Source organism: Falco cherrug, chromosome 2, assembly GCF_023634085.1.
Source record: "Falco cherrug isolate bFalChe1 chromosome 2, bFalChe1.pri, whole genome shotgun sequence".
Taxonomy (NCBI): Eukaryota; Metazoa; Chordata; class Aves; order Falconiformes; family Falconidae; genus Falco; species Falco cherrug.
In genome coordinates this window covers 118,129,518-118,150,413 of record NC_073698.1, presented here as the reverse complement: position 1 = coordinate 118,150,413, position 20,896 = coordinate 118,129,518, and the positions used below count along the sequence as shown (strand labels likewise).

The 20,896-nt window shown below is 40.6% G+C and overlaps 1 protein-coding gene across 4 annotated transcripts in view; it reads left to right on the top strand.

Annotated features, from left to right (window-relative positions):
• The window catches only part of NECTIN3 (nectin cell adhesion molecule 3), a 69,668-nt gene extending 50,523 nt beyond the window's left edge, over positions 1-19,145 (top strand). The window contains exons 6-9 of one of the 4 annotated variants that reach the window (XM_055701992.1): positions 1,662-1,800; positions 3,174-3,255; positions 15,506-15,568; positions 16,119-19,145. In XM_055701992.1, coding sequence (XP_055557967.1) covers positions 1,662-1,800; positions 3,174-3,255; positions 15,506-15,568; positions 16,119-16,292 — 458 coding nt within the window. In that variant the 3' untranslated portion in view covers positions 16,293-19,145. Of the gene's footprint in view, positions 1-1,661; positions 1,801-3,173; positions 3,256-15,505; positions 15,569-16,115 lie in introns of all 4 variants that reach the window. The other 3 variants (XM_055701991.1, XM_055701994.1, XM_055701993.1) reach the window with 3 other exon arrangements.
• The last annotated feature ends 1,751 nt before the right edge of the window (positions 19,146-20,896 follow it).

The following is a 20,896-nucleotide window of genomic DNA, read 5'->3' as shown; positions in this document are numbered from 1 at the left end:
GAAACTAAACTGAAGCCAATTAAAATGCGGTGGTTAGGTGAGCCTTCCACTGCTCTGTGTGCCCATTCTGCTGGAGACAGTGGGAATTATTGTTCTTACGGATATGTAGGCTGGTATCAGACGTAAATGGAGCTTATGCCAAGAAAACTGTTTTGTAAAATAGAACAAAGATCACTGAGGGTGGTATGTTACATTAATCTTCTGGAGTGAAATAGCTTCCTGCAACTTGTTAATCTGTCTTTATGCCTTAACTTTAAGATAGTCACACAAAACGCTGATTTCTTCTTTTTTTTTTTTTTTTTTTTTTCCCAAGCTACTTAAACATGCCTGCATAAGTGATCCCAGGGGAGTATTTCTGTATGTATCTAATGTTGTGTGTCTTCATATGCAGTGAGAGGACAGGGATGCCTTTATTGAATTGGAAGGAAGGTGGTTTGGTTTGGGGTTATTTGGGGTTTTTTTTCCAAATGAGGGATGAGAAAAAGATGGCTTTGTCCAGCATACAGGCAGAACAGCATTAGAATGATGAGTAATTGGTAAAAGAGACTGCGTAGCTTTGTTTTTTTGACGTGTGAATAGAATATATAGTTGAAGAAGCTCTTAAAATTTCCTCTGGTAATAAACAGAGGATGGTTGTGTAGTTTCAAGAAACAGCACAGGATTATTTCCAAAGGAAAATAGCTGAAGTAAACTATTAGAAATACATTACAAGTATAGAGCTGTGTTAATTTTAAACTCTTTTTTCTGTTTACCTTTCTGACCCAGTAACCAGTATAGATCAGAGCATTATTTCTATATGCTACCTGTATTTTACAGGTAAAATTTTTAGTTGAAGCTAAAGTGAATTATTCCAACTGTGCAACATTTTGATAAGCCTGTTGATGCCAGCTTGAAACACTGAGATTGATGATACTGAAATAAAGTATGCAAGCAGTTTTCACAGTCCTGAGATCTAAAACTTACTGAATTTCTAGCATAGTGAAATGGGTGACCTTTAAAGACTGACAAGGGTGTTAATTCCGTATGAGAGTTGTTAAACATTGGATTTGACAACGCTGAGGTTAAAAGTGCTTTTAAAAAAAAAAAAAAGTTTTTCTATCCCTGTTAAAATTTATTTACAAAGTGGCTGTTTCTTGTAGCTTGAAGTAGGAAGTCGTAGAGATGATGGTGTTAGGGTTTACTTATTGGTAAGTGTAAGCGGATTATTAGTGAGTTCACGTGTTCATTGCTCCTAGTAGTATATTTCTTTTTCCCTCTGCTTTTAAGTTTCCCTTTTTCCTTTCTGCAGACTTCAGTGACTTTAAAGAAAGATTGCCAATAAAGCCATAGTTGTCTAGCTTTTTGAATTAACACCTCATTTGCTCATGTAAGTGTAAAAATCTTGCCTTGAACTTGAAAATAAAAGCATGCAGCTAGTATTTATTGAAAGTAGTCGATGAAATCTCTGAAATCATATATATGATTCATGAGTTCTCTTAATTCAACCAGTTTTTTTGATGGGGTGACTTGACCTGATACTGCAAGAGTGCTAGTGCAGGCCAAAGCTTTCTCTTCGGTCATGGAAGGAAGAAACATTTCTCAGGGCAACGCTGAAAAAGCTTATCTGAGTATTGAAAGTGTGTGAACTTCTCAAAGGTGTAATCTATGCTATCACATTGCAGATGTGCCATTTAAGCAGACATCTTCTGTTGCTGTAGCAGGGGCTGTGATTGGAGCAGTCCTTGCTCTTTTTATCATCACCATCTTTGTGACAGTGCTCTTGACCCCAAGGAAAAAAAGGCCATCCTATCTTGACAAAGTGTGAGTATGTGTTGCTTTTTTTTTTTTTTTTTTTTTTTGAAACAAAGCAATATGCAGAAAGTGTTTGTTCTATATAGGATTTTGAATGTCTGAGTTTACTTAACAGCTGTTCAGCTGTCATAATTTCAGGGCTGTGTTTTCAGAGTAGAAAAATGTAAAATCACTTGAATTTCTGAAAAAGAAATGAGGCAGCTAAGAATGACTTTAGAGGTAATCTTATTTAACTCTTCAGAAGTTGTTGGTTTTTTTTAAAGGAAACTCATCAGTTGAGCTGGAGGACAGGGGAGAGATCTGTCTTGATTGATGGTACAGACTGCTAGTTTATCATAACCATAGGTCTAACATGAGAGAAGATTGACCATGCTTTGCTGCAGTGAAGGTTTGCTAAGATTTATCCTGGGGTGTGTGTAAAATGAAGCAAGCGCCCACAGATGTGTGACTCGGCGCGCTTTCTGGAATGTTGGTTATTTCTTCAAGTCTCTGGCGCAGACAGGCAGTTACTTCTTTTAAGCATCCAATATAGTCAAACAAAACCAAGCAAACTAAAAAAGTCTGAAAAGATTTTTGTCAGTTAAAAGTGTATGATGTCTAGACCCTGTTTGGAACACGTGTAAGAAGTGATGATGTTTTGAATATCTGTAAATGCAAGCCTTTTCACACATGCTGTATACAGTTAACACTTAAACTGAATGAGAAATGAAAATGTCTGTCATGTCTGTATATATCTAATGAGGAATAGAATAAAATAACTTGCAGCGTTTAGCACAAAATAAGTTTCAGAATTTGAATCTCTTGAGCAAGATGAGTCAAGTGTTTTCCTACAACAGTAATTTCTAACATGGTTTGAAATGTCACTTTCTTGTTTATTTCTCTTGAATTCTGTAGCTAAAGCACATTTATATGTCTAGTCTTAAATGTTTTATTTCTTTTAAAACCATTTGCTTTCACTGAGAAAGTTACAATAGAGAAGTCTTGCATGTAGTGTATTGATTGTAAGGCTTTCTCAAAGACTTTTCAAAGAAAAGCTGTATTAGTAAGCGTTGCTCAAGCTGTATCTCATAACCTAGAAATGATGATAGATACTACTAATCCCTAGTCCTACTTAGTTTGGAGTTTGTGGAGGTCTACTTTACACCTTATATGATAAATAACAAGTTATAGGCAGTGCTTTTCTACAAAAAGCATGTGCCTGAATTATTACTAGTGGTGGATGTGTTCAGCGTGACAGTATTTCGTGTGTGTCATTGCTGACTGAGAGGTGTGTGTCCCTGAATGTTGAGTGTTGGAGGATTTGGCAGCTAAAGTAACTATCTGACGATTCAGTTGGGCTTCACAAATACGGCATGTCGTATTTCATTCTTTTTTCGCTACAGGATTGATCTTCCACCCACTCACAAACCATCCACATGCGAGGAGAGAGCATTCCCTGTACCACAGAAGGAAGCTATGCTTCAGGTGGGTATGTGGTTATATACGTCTTAAACTGAGGTAAGAAAAGCGTTAACTTTGTTCTGTTAGTCTGATTGGCTTTCCTGGTAATGTATAGTCTTCTGATTGTTGGCTCACAACCAAGAGGTTTCCTTGTACTTGGGTGATACCCGAGTCTTAGGTCCTTGGTGTTAAAGTCATCCTTAAAGGTCAGGAAACTGGTTGATAGGTCCTTTTTGTGTCTCCAGTAGCATTTAACAGCCTCTGCTCCTCTTGAAGTAGAAAAAAGCTATAGTTGGAGTTTTCTGGCCATCAAGAGAATATACATAGTTTTAAAAAACTTACCTTTGTTTTGGGGGGAACAAATATATTTAGTAATCTTAAGAACTGACTTGAGCATCATAGCCTTCCTTGCCATTCTTCTAAGCTGTTAAGGGCTGAATAGTGGGGATATATTAGAATTTGGGCTGTTGTGTGTCTTATTTACCAAAGTATGGTTTTGGTTGCCAGTGAAAATTACTAAATCACTTTGAAATGTCTGTAATTATGTAACTTGTATTTTTATCTTTTTTTTTTTCTTGAATTTACCAGCAAGAAAAGACTGTACTAGTTGTGTTGCAAGTACATGAAATTTTAGTATGCTTTCAAGGGTAGCTTCATGTGATTTAAAGTAATGCTGTGCAAACAAGATGGCTACAGGTATTAAAGTTCCTTATCAGCGTTAGTGTTTGTGGGGGTGTAGTTTGATCCAACAGGAGGTGATACTAGGGGAAGCTAATTCTAGCAGATGAGGCAGATAGAGTAAGTGGGGAGCAAGGAAGGGTAGGACTGCCCTTAGCTACAGCATGGCTTTGTACTGGGTTGGGCTGCTTGTGAAACTTGTGAAACCACTGTTTGCACTAGGAAACACAGAAGGGCCCTGTTTGTGGGAGACAGCATGGAGTAGTTCATTATATGAAGTGTAATAGTCTGTTCGTGAACGCTATAGATCCTGACTATAGCCCTCAAAGTGTGATTGGTTTTTCTTTTTGCTTTTTTGTCTGGTATATATTAAAAATCAGTCAGTCTGATTTTTAGGTTTCTAATTAACTGAAGAAAACTTAATCACCTAACAGTATTAGTGAGAACTGGTTCGTAATTATTCTTAATGGAATTTTTGTTCCATCACCAGTGCTTTGTGTAAATACTATGATTCTAACCACTGATGTGCTGAATTATAAGACTGAGGTAATTCAGGCAGTCAATTATTTATAACAAATAGCGTTTTTCCAGTACTCCACTGTACCTTTGCAGTTTTAGGGACCAATAAAAGCCTTTTTTCTGATAGAGGCATGCTCTAGGAAAAAAATCTTCACTACTTTCAAGATGGATTTTTATGGATATCTTAGTAATGCTGAAAATACACTTGAGGATTTTCTTAATGTGATTGCTGGTTACTAAAGCTCACCAAATAAGAGTTGCCAATAGAAGCTTTCCCCTTCTACATGAAAGTAACGCATGAAAAGAACATAGCTTATTACAGATACCACATTGAGTAGTACTTCTTCATACTGTTGCTAAATGAAGAAAGAAACTTCTCTCAGATCCCTTGCTACTTCTAGTAGCAGCCTGATTATTCTAACTTTTTGAAGGTATAAAATATTTAGTTGGCCAAAAGCCTAATAGGTTTTTGCCTTCTGATCTTGAAGGTGGTGTAACACCTAGGATGGCACAAAAGAAAAAATGCTTTACTGTGCTCAGGCTGGGCGTCTTGTGCTAACTATGTAGTAACTCTTCTGTCACTACAACACTCAATGAATGCGATGGTGAGTCACGCTTCTGCTAATACATTCCTATGCCTTAAGTATTATGGTAAAATAATCTCTTGCTTACAGAATCGGGAGATACAGACTGTTGTGGTATTTGTGCATCTGTAGTGCTGCTAGATGACAAAATGATGACAAAAGGAAATGCAGTTATTTGTCCTTTACAGGGCTACTCATAAAGTGTATACCGTACTGTTTTCCTCTTTGAAACTCTGCTGTCTTTGAATTCTTTCTTGGTTTTGCTTACTCTGGCTTTTGTTAGTGAACACTTAAGAACTAAGAAAAGGTGAAGCTGTCTGCAGTCTTTGTTGAACACACAATAAAATGTTTTATCTAAATATATTTTGTAAATAGAGAAAAGACCTTAAACAGACTGAATTGTATACTCATTGCCCTCAAGCTGGATAAATACAGTTTAAAGTTGTTTTGGGGAAGGGAGGAGAGTGATCTAGCTCTCCTTCAGGCTTAAATGTTAACTGTGCTTTAGTTAAAAATAATGGATGTTGGCATAACATTGTTAGTGTACCTGTTCTTTTTCTCTTTTGTGGAACTCCAAAACTGAAAAGAGCTGGAGGTTGAGTCTTCCTAGATGATACTACCTAGAATCAGCATGTACTCTCTGTTATGCTTTAGGCAAGAACTTCTACTCTATTCAATAGAAATACATGTCAAAATACTAGCTTTAGCCAAAAAGTGATTGGTTGCATTGTTTTGGTGTAGTAAGCCAACGCTTGAACAGCTGTAAAGAGGTAGGAGCAAGTTAGCAGCCTGTCGCTACGTCTCATCCTGTTGGTCTAGAAGTCGGTACTAGCCGTGTATTCTGGGTTCCAGGTGCTGCTTGAACTGCGCAGTCGTAAGTGAGAAGCATGCTGGTGAAGCCTCTCCAGGCGGCTCAGGTGAAAGCTTCTGGTTACACTGAAAACTGCAAGTGACGCATCACTGCATTGTCAACAGCAATAGATGGTCTAATTCAATCTGAGCAGAAATGTTAAGCTTCACAAAGGTGCAAAGCAAAGTTAAAGGAGAATGAACTTAAATGGTGTCTTCTGTATGCTGACAATAACAGGATTGAAAGTGGATTGATTCAATTTAAGCTGACTCTGGCAAGTTGTTAAACGTAATGTGCAAATTTTTCAGTCTTTTGTATGGTTATTGTTCAAACCATGCACAGAGGCTTTTTTGGATCTTGTATTCCAAAAGTATTTTGGATCAAGTATTCCAGGTGCAACTGAAGAAGCTGCAGTTCTCCTGTTTGTGTCCTAGCTGTTGTATTTTACTAAACTTTACCCATGCCTGAGTAGGTAGGTATCGGTGTTAAAATGAAGTGGGCTGTTGCAGATGTTAGATAGTACTAGATAGTCAGTGTCTTTCATGGTTCATCCTTCAGACTTGGAAGCTTAAGTATACTTTAAGAATATATTAGTGTTTACGTGCTAATGTTAAATAATAAGCTACATGTATATGTAAAATTACTGTGTAATGGAGTACTCATAATAATTTCTCAGTACTGATATTTGCAGATAACAGTTTACGTATACATGTGAATAATTTAAAAATTGAGAAAGACTGCTTCACTTATGGCCCTCAAAGTGAGGCAAAGTACAAAACACAGGAGTATTAAGTGGAACAAAGGAAAAAATAAGGCAGTATAATTTAATTTACTGTGAAGACTGTAGTTCATCTTTATCAACTTTTTTTAGTGACAAAGCTATCGCTTTTGTCCGGGTGGTTTTTTAACAGTCATTGTCATGGAAATACTATTTTGATACTCAGAACTATTTTTGGCACATAATGTGAAAGAGCAGTGAGCAGCCTGAAGGTTACGTCTTTGGTGAGAGGGGGGTCTCTGCCTGCACATGAGTTTTGTGGTGAATTGAGAGGAAGTTGAGCAATGGAAGAATTCCAGTGGCTTAAAAAAGAATTCCTCTGTTGCATAATATTTATAAAAGGAGTGGGAGAGGAAGCACTAATTCAGGCATCCTTTGAATCATTACAGTTGCTTTCACTATATTACAAAGAATATATTGCTCAGAAGCAAACTTTACTTGCCTAGAAACATGACTGAGATGCACAGTCTTTGACACTGTGAAAACTGAATTCATGTCTGGTTTGCTTTTGAAGGAAAGCAGGGGGGAAATGTAGTTTTGTACAATGGAGTGCATGAATGTTCAGAGTTCTTGAAATATTAAAAAATAATAGAGCTTTTTTGTAGTGACAGAAATAGAAGTGGAGAAGGGAGAAGCAGCCCAGTAGGTAATTCTAGCCATGAGAAGGCTGACTTGAGACTGCCAGCCTGAAAGAATATGTCACGTATTTAGCCAGGCAACCCTGTCAAATGCTAAAGCTCCTTAATGGTAATATTTGTATTTCTGTTTGACACGGGGAAGAAGATGATGGAATTTTATTAGCACAGTTAAAAGCATATAACGCTATTTACTGAACGAAGGCATTACTGGATCAAATTTGAAAAGATCATCCACAGTACTCTGAAACCTAGCATAATATTGATTCATTTATAGATTGTGGCACTCTTGCACTTTTCTAGTTGTGGGGTTTTTTTCCTAATGGTCTTAATACAGGTGGGAATGTCTCTTCCTTGATGAAGAAGGAAGCATTATTGTTATAATTTGCCTTAGATTGAAGAGCTGTTTAGGCTAACAAGGAAGGAAGGAAGCACAAAATGTGCATAGATAAACTCATCTGTATTGATAAAAGGATCTTACAATGGAAAAAACAATTAACCAGATAGAGACTAGATGAGGCACAAGCTTTTTACTGGTGGAGGCTTTTGTAATGGGATTTCTAAATTGGAAAGGATGAGAAAATGTAAGATGATGATGATGGGATAATTGCTTTAGGCTTTTAAAGGACTTGGAGAAGGAGCATGTTTAAAATGAAACTCAATGCTTTTATGAAACTCTGGAAGATGTAAAGGTAAGTATCCAAGCACAAAACCCCAGGTACACTGTGTTTTTCTGCATAGAAACACTGTAGCTCAACACCAGCTACAGTGAACCTGACGATTTTCGTTCAATCACTTGCTGCATGGCAGTAAAAGGTACAGCTTTGTTCTGTAGCAAAGATGTTGTGTTTGCATACCACGTGAGATTTTCTTTGCCTCTAAAATTAATTGCATAAATGAACCCACTGGAATTTCCAGTTCTGGTTTCCAGTGCTTGTCTAAATCATGTCTAAATCCACTGTTGGTAGAAATTCTTGAGCAGGCAGTTTTTTGCTCACAGAACATTAGCCTTCGGTGGTGGTGCAGGGGTTCTTGTTCCTCGTGTGTTTCGTAGTCATTTAGTTTGGAAAAGAACTTTAAGACCATCAAGTCCAACCATTAACCCAACACTGCCAAGTCCATCACTGAATCATGTCCCTAAGCACAACGTCTGCGTGTGTGTTAAACACCTCCAGGGATGGTGATGCCACCACCTTCCTGGGCAGCCTGTGCCAGTGCCTGACCACCCTTCCCATGAACAAATTGTTCCTGATAGCCAAAGTAAACCTCTGCTGGCAGGACTTGAGGCTGGTTCCTCTTGTCCTGCCACTACTTACCTGGGAGATGTCTACACCTCCTACACCCCCTCGCTACCACCCGCTGTCAGGCGGCTGTAGGGAGCGATCAGGTCCCCCCCGAGCCCCCTCCTCCCCATGCTGAGCACCCCCAGCCGTGTGCCCCAGCCCCTTCCCCAGCCCCCTGCCCGGCTCTGGACACGCTCCAGCCCCCCTACGTCCCTCTGGGCCTGAGGGGCCCGAAACTGAACCCAGGGCTCGAGGTGCGGCCCCGCCAGCGCCGAGCACAGGGGCACGGGCACTGCCCTGGCCCTGCTGGCCACACCGTTTCGGATCCGAGCCAGGGTGCTGTTGGCCTCCTGGGCCACCTGGGCACACTGGGGGCTCATGTCCAGCCGGCTGCTGGCCAGCACCCCCGGGCCCTTTCCATGGGGCAGCTTTGAGCCACTCTGCCCCCAGCCCGCAGCGCTGTGGGGCTGCTGTGACCCACGGGCAGGACCCGGCACTTGGCCATGTTGAACCTCACACAACTGGCCTTGGTCCATCCGCCCAGCCTGCCCAGACCCCCCGCAGAGCCTCCTGCCCCCAGCACGTCAGCACTCCCCCCAGCCTGGTGCCAGCTGCAGACCTGCTGAGGGTGCGCTCGGTCCCCTTATGCAGATCGATAAGGGTATTAAACAGGACTGGCCCCACTACTGAGCCCTGGGGCACACCATGTGGAACTGGCTTCCAACTGGGTGTAACTCCGTTCAGCACCACTCTTTGGGCTCAGCTGTCCATCCAGCTTTTAACCCCGCACAGAGTATACCTGTTCGAGCCGCGAGCAGCCAGTTTCTCCAGGGAGATGGGAGATGGTCTGGGAGATGGTCAGAGGTTTTGCTAAGGTCCAGGTAGACACCACCCATGATCTTTCCCTCATCCACTAAGCAGGTCATCCTGTTGTAGAAGGAGATCAGGTTCATCAAGCAGGACCTGCCTTTCATAACCCCACGCTGGCTGGGCCCAATTCCCCCAGTTGTCCTGCGTGTTCTGTGTGATGGTGCTCAGGATGACCTGCTCCATAACCTGCCCCACACCAGGTTCAGGCCGACAGGCCTGGAGTTCCCTGGATCCTGCTTCCTGCTCTTCTTGTATATCGTTGTCACTTTGCCTAATCTCCAGTCTGATGGGACCTCCCCGGTTAGCCGGGACTTGATAAATGATGGAGAGCGGCTTGGTGAGCTCCACTGCCAGGTCCCTCAGCACCCTTGGGTGGATCCCATCTGGCGCCATAGACTCGTGTATGTCTAAGTGGAGCAGCAGACCACTAACGGTTTCTTCCTGGACTGTTGGGATTTCATTCTGCTCATCATCCCCGTCTTCCAGCTCAGGGCTGGAAGTTACCCTGAGGGTAGCTGGTGTTGCTATTAGAGACTGAGGCAAGGAGAGCATGAAGTACCTCAGCTTTTTTTTCCTCATCCTTTGTGGCAACGTTCTCCCCCGCAGCCAGTAAAATATGCAGATTATCCTTCGTCCTCCTCGCGTTTCTAATGTGTTTGTCAAAACATTCTTTTGTTACGTTTTACAGCAGTGGCCAGCCTGAGCTCTAGCTGGGCTGTTATCTCTCTAACCTTTGCTCTGTGTAACCTCACAACATCCTTGTAGTCCTCTCCAAGGGGTAAGCTCTCCTTTCCCCCGCTCCCCAAGTTCCAGCCAAAGCTCTCTGTTTAGCCAGGCCGGTGGTCTGCCCCACTGGCTCGTCTTTTGGCACGTGGGGACAGCCTGCTGCTGTGCCTTTAAGACTTCTCTTCTTTTTGCTGCTTGATGTGGTGACTTCATGCTCTTAGCACAGGTATGAAAGAGCAGTGTCTTCTTCTGATAAGTGGTAAATCACATATTCTCAGAACTGGTCTGCAGATTGCATTCTAGGACCCAACAAGCAAACGCAGTGTGGCCTTAAGGGCAGGGGTAAAAAACCCTTCCATTTAATTAGAAGACAGAAAACATGGCAAACTAAAGTTGCAGTCACAGGCCTGTGAAGATGGTAGCAAAGAACTACTGGAAGTGTGGAGTAGGTAGAAAACATTAGAAGATTATTTTTTTGAACTTGTTACACAATGCATTTGCAGGTCACGTTACAAGTTAACTCAAAATTGCTTAAAAACTTGAACTAAATAATGAATGTGGAAAAGTAAAACGTTAAGGGCAAGGGAGGAGAAAAGAATGAAGTGTTACTGAGATTGGGTTCTTTGCCAAAATATTTTTGAGGGTGAGAACGTGGGTGTATGACCAGTGCAAACGTTAGCTCCCTGTTTGAATTTTTGTTGGGTGTCTGGGGGGGCTCTGCCGTGAGACCTGCAACTTTGCTACTTCATGTTGTTGCTACCACTGTGAGGCTCTTGGGGAAAGCAGGAGTTACCAACCAGGAACAAATTGCCAATTGTGTAAAAGCTGTTGCTTTAGCCTGTTGTGTCCCTGTACGATTAGCAGTGAGGCACACAGGGAAGAAGTTAATTAGTGATACCATGGTGTAAACTATATCCTAAACTATAATTCTTAGGTAGCATTGCTTGGTGTGATTAAAATTGGCCATTCTTCCACTCAGGCAGCTGGTGATTAACTGTCAGTCTGGAAATAACCTGTTTCACTAAAAGTTACTCCACCATAATGGTGACCAAAAAAAAGAAAAGTTTTTTACAAAAGAAGGTGTCGAATCTTCTGTGTCAAGTAAATGACGTTATCATTAATATATTCTATAGCTTGTCTAATCTAAAATTCGTGATCAAAAGTGGCCCCTCAGTGAGCTGACTGAATTGCAGGAAGGTTTTCTGCTCCTGCCTGAGGAAGTGTTTGGTTGTGCTAGTTCTTCCCTGGGAAAAATACCATTATTCACAGAGCTGCAAATGTATAGTTGCAGTATAGGTTTTTATTAAACTAAGTTTAAGAAGAAAATTGAAGTGTAACATTTAGATACTCTCTACCCCTTCTGATAGACTTTAAAGCCGTAAATACCCAAGAAGGATCCGAGTTGCTTGGGATTTGAAAATACGCCTTCAAGTGTGCTGTGTAACGTGTGCAGTGTATTTATTCAATAGAGCCCAGAAAAAGGGCAAGGAAGCATTTCTTCCTGAAATGAGTAGAACTTTGTCTGCCAGATAAAATCAAATTAGAGGTGAGTATATAAACATGCACAAAGTGACAAGTTGTGTTTATTTTAATGGTTTTGTAAATAATTGAGCGTCTGTTTAGCTCTTGGGTCAGAGTTTGGAAGGTCTTACGTTGTCTGTCCTCGAGGAGACAGTGCTCTGCTCTTGTGTTGTGCTTTGACTGTTTAGGGGAAAATCAGGGAGGCAGTTCCAGAACTGGGCTCTTATTAGCCCAAAATCTAACTTAATTTACATGTTCAAGATGTGTATATATAAGCTAATCAGTGCTGTAACTACTAATTGCATGGAAGTATTCAGCAACTTCATGTATGCAGGCAGGTGTTGGAAATAATGACCCGTTTGCAGTGAAGAAAAAATTATATCCAACTATCCAACTTAGCCTGAATAGGTTTATTGTGAACCGCAGAGAATGCAGCCTGTTTGTATTCTGTTCTGATATGAACCCTGTTAAAGAAATGAGCTCTTCGTGATACGATGGCTCTTTACTAGCTTTGATTGATGGGTTTCTTTCATGCGGTTACTCTTACCGCAGTGCAGTTGCCCTCTCCTTTGGCAGAAAATCACAGGCACCATATATTGGTCCACTCTGTCTTCCATAATCTTACAGCTGTTCAGGCTGTGTCCTGCTCGTCTGTAAAGTTTTACCTTTCGAGTCGTAACTGTGATATCTCTTAGACCAGTGGCAGTGTAACCTCAAGGTATATGTTTGTTTCCTTTGGCTATACCTGAGCCTGTTATTTTCAGCTGCTGTAATGTTATTTCAGCTTTTTTTCCAACTTGGTCACCTTGAGGCTGCTGATGGCAGACAACTGGTGAAGTTGTGATATTGGTTAGTGGCAGACTGGAGCTAAAACATGCGGGTTTAAGCTGCAGAGTTCTCTGTTTTCTGAATAAATCTGATAGTCATTGAAGGCTCCTTATACATGACCCAGATACACTTAGTTGTATGTTACTATGAAGAGAACTTCTTTTATTTACCCTCTTTACGCAACAGGAACTGCGTGTTTTCCAGGAGTTTTGCTGCCTTTTCCAAAAAAATCCCAGAGGTTGCTAGAGGGCTGAGGTTTAGGAGGATGACTGAGGGAGGAGAATGAGTTGGGAGTCCTGAGCTTTACCAAGGAAGCTTGAAGTTGGTGGGGGAAACATCTTCTTAGTTGAGAAATGCTGCTAGTGGATTGTGACTCAAGCAGTCTAAGTCCCAAGATCCCACTAGGTAGAGACCTGAGCAAAACCTAAATGCCTCGTGTCTATGATTGGATCAGTGTGGTAAATCACTCGGATAAACATCTGTTCTTGTCTGCCAGCAGCTGCCAAGTGTAGCAGTAGTCTGCTTGTTGAGATGAGACCAAATTTCCACTTTAAGCATGAGACGATCGGAGGACCCGTGGGCACTTGAACAGTGTTTATCGCGGTTTGTACAGGGCTGATTGGCTGAAGGAGGCAGTTGGCCGTTGTGAAAGAAATACTGGAACATGCGATGTTCTTCCTACCAAGTGAAGGACCATTGCAAAGAACAGAAATTTACTTGTTTTCCTTTGGATGTCAAAACAAAAACCAAGAAAATTAAAGAGAAACCACACACACACACAAAAAAAAAAAAATAAACCCACCAAAAAAACATATTTGAGGAAATGAGATTTTGCTAGTAGCAGAATAGTGAGGATACTAGGCTGTCTGGGAAAATTATTTGTAGTCCGACCTGCTTTTGAATAGTATCTCCAAACACTGTTCAGGCGAGACATAGGTATGGGTGATTCTACTTCAACAAAATGTCTGGGTGAGCTCTGGCGGAAGTTCCCTTCTGCCAGGTTTTTCTAGCTTGCTTCCAAGAGCACAGCAAGTGTGCTGATTTATGTGCCAGTAGAGCTGCTTTTCTAACACTAGCATCTACTGATAAACACTAATACTTCTGTCTTTGCATGTTAACTGTACATGAAGTATAGATAAGCTACGTGTAGCTCATTTTTCTTCAGTTGCATGCAGTGAGCAAGACTTCCATCTGGTGCTGTTTCTTAGATGGTTTCAGCTTAGCTGGTTATGAAGCATCTGTGTACTTGAATACTGTTTTGGTTGCCATGAATCAGTAAAATGTATACCAAGTAAGCCACAACTATGGCCTCTTAAAAATCAGGAGTACCAACAAAGACCAGCTGTTCCAGGGGTAACATAGTTGACATGACAAGCTTTGTAGGATACAATTTTCTATCTAGAAGTTGTGTGTCTTCACTCTTTAACCCGTGTGTATTCTAATGGACAGGGGTAACATCTGCATTATTTACGTATCTTCTGTGTACCTGTAATTTTACCGACCAGTGTTTGCTCTCTGGAGCTGAGGGCTAACACCAGCACTCGTGTCAGGCCCAAGTGGAGTGGTGCCACTGGGAGTGCTGGTGGCTGCCGTGGCTCAGAAAGCTGCTGAGGGCCCCGGTACCCCCGGGAACCGTTCTGGTGCGAAATGTCAGAGGGCAGAGCGCCGCGGGCCATCTGCCAGCTGAGAACCTCTGCTTTTGCCATGGACTTTCTGTGGGACCTGGCTGAAGCATTAAGCGATAGAGACGCCTCTCAAATGCTTTGATCACTAGATCACTGTCACCTTATGACTTTTTTTGTTACTGTGATAGCTATGTGCTGCTATTGAGTTCTGAAACTTAGTGTTAAGCAGCCTGTAGACCTGTATTGATCTTGGTGGTGGGACTCCAGGGGACAACAAAGGGCGAAGAACTGCAGAACAGACTTGACTTTTGAAGACTACTATCATAAGCAGGAGAGGGAATCGGGTAGCAGGACCCAGCTGGACAGCAAGTTGTTGTTTGTGGTTTTTTTTCCTACTCTAGCATAGCCAATTTTCCAAAGGACTAATGGGCTTCATGACCCAAGCAATGGACTCCTACCTGAGTTGCAGAACCTACTGCTGTGTATGGCTACGGTGGCATTAGCAAGCCATGCTGAACAGTAGGAGCAGATCCGCAGTTGATGTTGAGATGTGGGGTGTTCACGTGATGTGTGTTCAGGAGGATTTTGGTTGCTGTCAGCTCTTGTCTTGTCCTGTGGATAGAATGCCAGTTAGTTCCTGATGTACATCTAGCTATCCAGCCTTCCTAGACCTCTGAACTCATATTTTGGAGAGACATGCTTTGAGGAACAGGTTCTAGACCTCACAGAAAAAGCTAATGGTAAAACGTCTAGGGAGTGTGGGCTGTCAGTTGGAAAAGCAGTCAGCAAAACAAACTTGAGTAGATGAGTTGTAAATATATCTATGCTGCTTTAATTAAGAAGGGTAGAATAAAATGAGTTGTAATGAAAAGCATTTTCTTGTATTTGTTTTCAGTAGTCTCATTAGAAGTTTTAAATTTTTCAGTAGGAAGTGCTTAATTTAATTTTATGAAGTTAAAAAGCAAATGTACTCCCTTCTACTCTCAGTAGCGTACAAGTAAATTCCTTTCCAGTTAATACTTTTGTGCAATATCACTGAGCATCAATCTGTATGATCCTTGTGAAAACCTTTGGATATTTTTTTTTTTAGCCTGTGGCTTACCTAAAATAATGTCATGTTAAGCACATTTGAGAAAGATTAAAAAGATCTATGCTTAAATAAAAAGGTCAAAATTAAATGTATAAACAACACTTCTTAAATTGACAATAGCATCTTTTGCTGCCAGAGATTAACTTGTAAGAAGCGTTCTAAATGGTGCTCAGTTAAGACTTCACAAGGCAGAGTGTATTTTGTGATTATTAGCACTTTTGTATAAAGCAAATCTGTGCTGCAGGGTTGAATTTTGACTTGTTTCCACTGTAACTTTCTTCTTTCAGAAAGAACATTTTGCTTTGCAAAGCCAGTACAGAGAGAAGGATACTGGAAACTTGCAGCACATGGTAAATAATAAGATGGCTTGAATTCCTGATTGAGGCTTTCATTTCATCATGTTCCTTAGAATAAGCTTATAAGGAGGTTGTTCATGAAGAACAAAGTATTTGTCCGTCCCAGTCGATGACTTTGGATGTGTTGGTTTGGTGTCCATGAAGCAGAAAGTATCTATCATTTTCATAGCGTGTATTTCCTAGGTAGTTTTGCTGACTGAGTTTAAATACATAGACACTACAGCTTTGAAGTTTTTGTTGAATAAAATAACAAAGCACAGGAATGCTAACAGATGTTTTTATAGTTTGTGATTTGCTTGTTAGCATTTTTCAGCCTTAAAGTCTGACTTGCTTTGAAACAACATTTTGAGGTTAACTCTGAGTAGTTACTATTACTTTGTGTCTGTTACTGATTGGAATTTTTTTCAGTTCCTGTTTCTTGATCCATAGGACTGATTTGGACATCATGCGCCTTCTGTTTTGCTTAAAGCTTTAACAAGAATAGGAATTGCAGGTACTATACGTGAACTGTGAAACTGATATGCTTCTTGTTTGTGTTTAGAAGGCTGTGAATGGAGGGCAACTTACTTGCGAGGTGGAAGAGCCACAGGAGCAGGAAGGTCTGCAGCATATGTATCCTGTTTATCAGCAAACATACTACAAAAATTGGAGCAGCAGATACCCGCCAAACTCAGGACCTGGAAGAGTCTACATCAATCCAAGGGAGCATTATGTATGAATCCGTACCCAGATGTCTTAACTTTTAAGATGCGAGGGGTTTAATACCTGTTGACTGTCTGACCAATATGTCTCATTGGCTTTGCTCTCTAAACTAACTGGTCTTTTTTCCCGTGGGAAGAAATCGCATGGAGAATTTTATGTAGGTAAACCCTATAGAATTTGAGACTTAACTTGCTTCTAGTTTTTGATATGTATTTGGTTTTGTAGTTCTATCAACCTGCCAAAAGAGAAGAGCGTTTAGCTTTACTAACCTTCCTAGTCATAAGATGTATAAATTAGATTAATTGGTTGGCACATGCCAAAACGTAGTTAAGCTGTTTCCCTGGTTATTTCTGGGAGCATTCTCTCCCTGACTGGATATTTTATAATACCCTTACCTGTGTAAAAGTGAGTAAATATGAGCAAGACAAACGAATCCCTGGTGGCATAAGCAGTCTTGGGCTGAAAGTAATTTTTTTGCATCTTTGAAAACTTTGGGATCATTATAATTTTGACTGGCTATTGATTTGTCAACTAGCTCTACCTCTCCCAGTCAAATGAGCAACTAGACTACCTCTCAAATACTGACTTGCCTGTTTCATAATGTATGTTGTGTGTCTTCCCACCTTGTTAAAAGCGAAGCAATTTTCTTACATCAAAAACTTCGTGTTTCATATTGGTCTTCCCTGTCAGTTGGTGTACTTGCTGGTTGTAGCTTCACACTAGGTCTATGTGAAACTTGGTTGCAAGAAGTAGATTATTAGACTTAACTCTCTGAAAATTGTCTTACATGTAGCTGCATCTTACCTACATATTGATATTTAGCCTTTTTTCCAGGTATGGGTCCTATGTTAAGTGTTGCAGAGTTTGTCTTGTTTGGTAATAAATACATCTCACGTTTTTTGGCTGCTTCTCAGTTTGCAGTAAAACTGCCTGTGATGTGTTCTTATGTATTAGCAAGAAAAAGAAAGCCTCAAGCAGACTTCAGGTAGTCTTCAGCACTGTCCTTTAACCTTAACCAGTAGTGTGAAGTAACTGGAGAATGTCCCGATGTTACCAGTGCTAACAGTATCCCACATCAGGTGTTGGTGGGTTTGATTTTGGTTTTTTTGGGGGGGGAAGATAATGATTGAAAAAATGTGCTCAGGATCTTTTTAGAAAAACAAGTTTTCCTTTGGACTGAAAAATATTAAGTAAAAAAAAAAGTATATAATGTGTTAGTGCTGAAATGAGCTCACAGGAAAATCTTAAAGTATTTTAAGACAGCAGGAAATAAGACAGTGATTAAAATTTGCTAGAGAAACTTAAACAACTAGTGAATTCTATACACATAGGTACAGAATAATGATTTTCAGTCAGATGACCTGAAGGCAAAATATTGAGAATGGCTATGTCATACTGAGCTAGCTATTGTTTCAGAATTAAACATAGTTTCTGTAATATTTACTGTTTTTTCTGCAGATGATTGGATTTTTCAGAGGGAAGAGTCGTAGCTGTAGAAGGAATAAAATTGCAAGGTAGTTTAGTCGTGTGCTGCAGGCAGGATGCCATTATACAGCCTGTATTCAACCTGCATTTATCTCCATCGTAGTAGAAGTTCGAGGTCCCTGCCCACAGAGGGCTGGGTTAGTGTTTCTGGTCTGTTGCAGGTAGCAGTTCGATGATTATGGTTTAGGTGCCTATTTTCTGGACACTGTACAAGTGGACATTAACTGTTCTCTTGCTAAGCAAGAGATTACATGATGTGGGTGAGGTTGACAACTGAAGGAATGGCAAAGGAAAAGGTTGGAGAGAATCTATTTCTTGGGAGCTTTCTTTGAAATGCTGTTAACTTGCTTTTTCTCTTAGGCACTGAGCACATTTGCGTAAATCGAGCAACTGGTTTCAATTTCAAAGCCTCCTGTGGTATTTGAGACCTTAACGAGGGCTTATGTGCCCCAAAAATATATTTTCCAGTAACATCAGTGTCAGCAGCTACCTCTTCCCACCAGTGTTGCCTCACCTATCCCTACATTACTGCAGCTGCAAAAAGCATTTACTGCCAGATCGTGAAAAGAAAACACTGTCCTGGCCAAATGTTAAAGCAAAGAGAATGACAGAACATCGAGATAACTATACTGCTTGAGATAATTTGATCAATATCACTGAGAAAACCTTGATACAAACAATACTGGGATATATATTATAGGATTGTTTAAAGCTGTTATAGTGATAATGCTTCCACTGCATTCATTAGTACAATGTGATTTTGAGCAGATGATCATTTCAGTTTCTATTGTGCTGGCGGATGATGTAAAAAAACAATTATTTTGGGTTGAGACCTCTTCTACCGCCTCTTATTTGCAGATACATTTTTGTTTGAAGGGTTGGAACTTTGGGGGAAAGAGGGGGGAAGGAAGAATGCTATCAACAAAGCTATTATTGCTTTTTTTGGATTTATAAAACTAGGTAGAAGAACTGTAGTCCAGCTGCGCTGCCCACGTTATGTATTGACAAACTAGGGGAAGCTGGAATTGCAGACCACCGGTCAGCGTGTAGTTTGCCCTAAAGTCATTAGGGAGATATATTATGTTTATTACCTGTGAGAAGTGGTTTCTTTGTAACCTGTTCAGAGACATTGCGTGTGTTAAGTTTTTTGAACCCTTGCTTGTAGTCTTAAGTGTGGCTGGAGATTTGAGGGAGGGGATTTGGCAGAGTGCTCTGAAGAAAACAGAAAAACGTCTGCCTGTTAGGATTTCCCACAGAAAGGATTGCACATGTAGAAGTAAGTTTGATCTGCTTTAAGATGTAGAAAACATTCTCTTTTATTTTTGTACATTTTCAAATGTTTGTATTTGTATTTTGATTTGAATAAAAGCATTGAAGATAGGAACTTTGCATATGTTGTTTAGATTTAAGATTGCTTAAGGTATGGAAAATGCATCCACTTTTCTTGGTGATAAGTTTCCTTCTCTCTGGTTGTATGTGTGGGGTATGTGTTTTTCTCTGAACAGCACCACTTTTGAATACCTGTGGCACCAGATGCTGAAACAAGATATCCTTTCAACGTTTGTTTTATTTAACGGGGGGCATACAGAACTTTGTGTAAAGCCAGCACTTAAGTAAATGGCACAACCAAAATCACTGTTGAAGGAGATCGGAACCGAGAAGAGGAGGAGTTGTGTATGTCTCTAGTTTTGGCAAATGTAGATTGTCCTCTGCTCAAGTATCTTTTAGATTCTACAAGCTAGTTTAATTACAGGAAATGCAAGATTTCATGTTTGGTATGCATCCAAAATGGTTTTGGATGTGTAAAAAAAAAAAAAAAAAAAAAAGGAAAACTAAAAAAAAATGTACTATTTATAAAAGGGGAAATGCTTGACAAGAGATCATTAAGGGACCACTGCTGTTAGGTCACAAAATGATGTAACATATTGGGTATCCAGCTTGAGGAAAGCCCGGTAAAGGTGTTGATAATTCATGAAGAGTGGAGGGAAGGTTTTCACCTTCCAGTTCTTGGCTTTAGCTGCTTTCTGGCAGTGCTCCTGCTGTTGTCTTCTGAGATTCTTTTCTGTATCTTCTCAGATACAAAACTGAGTGCAGAATGCTGTCTTGTATAGGTAAGTCCTTAAAATATAGTATAGTAACTTCTCTGATGCCACGGACCTGAAGCTACTCATGTGAACCGCTGTGTTTGGAGGCTCTGCGTGTGAGTGCTGTAGTAACAGAGCAGGTGGCTTAAGTTGTCAAAACAATTTCGCTTCAGAGATTACCGACTTGGAGAGCTAAAGCTCCAGGCAAAAAAATATAAAAAAATGGCCTTGTTTGTTCTTAACTGCTCAGTTAAGAACAGTGGACACCTAGTGGGAGGTGTCCTGGGGTTTTTTTGTCCACTTGTGGTATGTGTCCAGTATTGGAAGACTGGGTTTGGCTTTTGAAAACATGTTTCTTTCCAGTAGCAAAGGTAATGCTTCATTGCTGCTTACATGTATGACATCCTGCCAATGTCATCAAGACGTTAAGTTTGAGATTAATCAGGCTAGCCTGCATTTTTAGTGGTGGTTCAAAGCTGTGTTACCTGATCTTAAGTATGTGGGGGTGTAGAGCTCTGGACTACTGGGAAACTGAGAACAACCTGCTTGGTGTGGAAAGATGTGAATGACCTGACCAGTTTTTGTGAAGCTGATTCAAGATAGTTCTGTTCTAATGAAATGCTCAAAAGATACGTAAAAGTTATGGTAAACTGTAAATGTGGTGAAAACCAGTAAAAAGCAAAAGCAGAAGAGTGGTTGAATCTCGGCAGAATAACACATAATAAAAGTTTTGGGTTTTTGCCCTGTGGATGTAGATGGCTTAGAAAATTCAGTGGCATTAAAACCTACCAACCCTCATTCTTTTTTTGTTTTGTTTTCTGTCTTGCTGTGTAACTGAGATGACCTGTTCTGAAACTATTTGTAAGCAGTGAGAAACTGCTAGGCAGGCGTGACTTTGCTAAGAAACCAGCCTGGGAAGGGACCTCATTGTGCTTTCCATAAAGACTTTGGCTTCAGAAGCTCAGGCAACTTTTAGATTACGCTGCTTCTGGTATCACCAGCTGCTTGGAAACGTGCAGGCGTATGATTTGATCCTTACCCAAAAACTGGG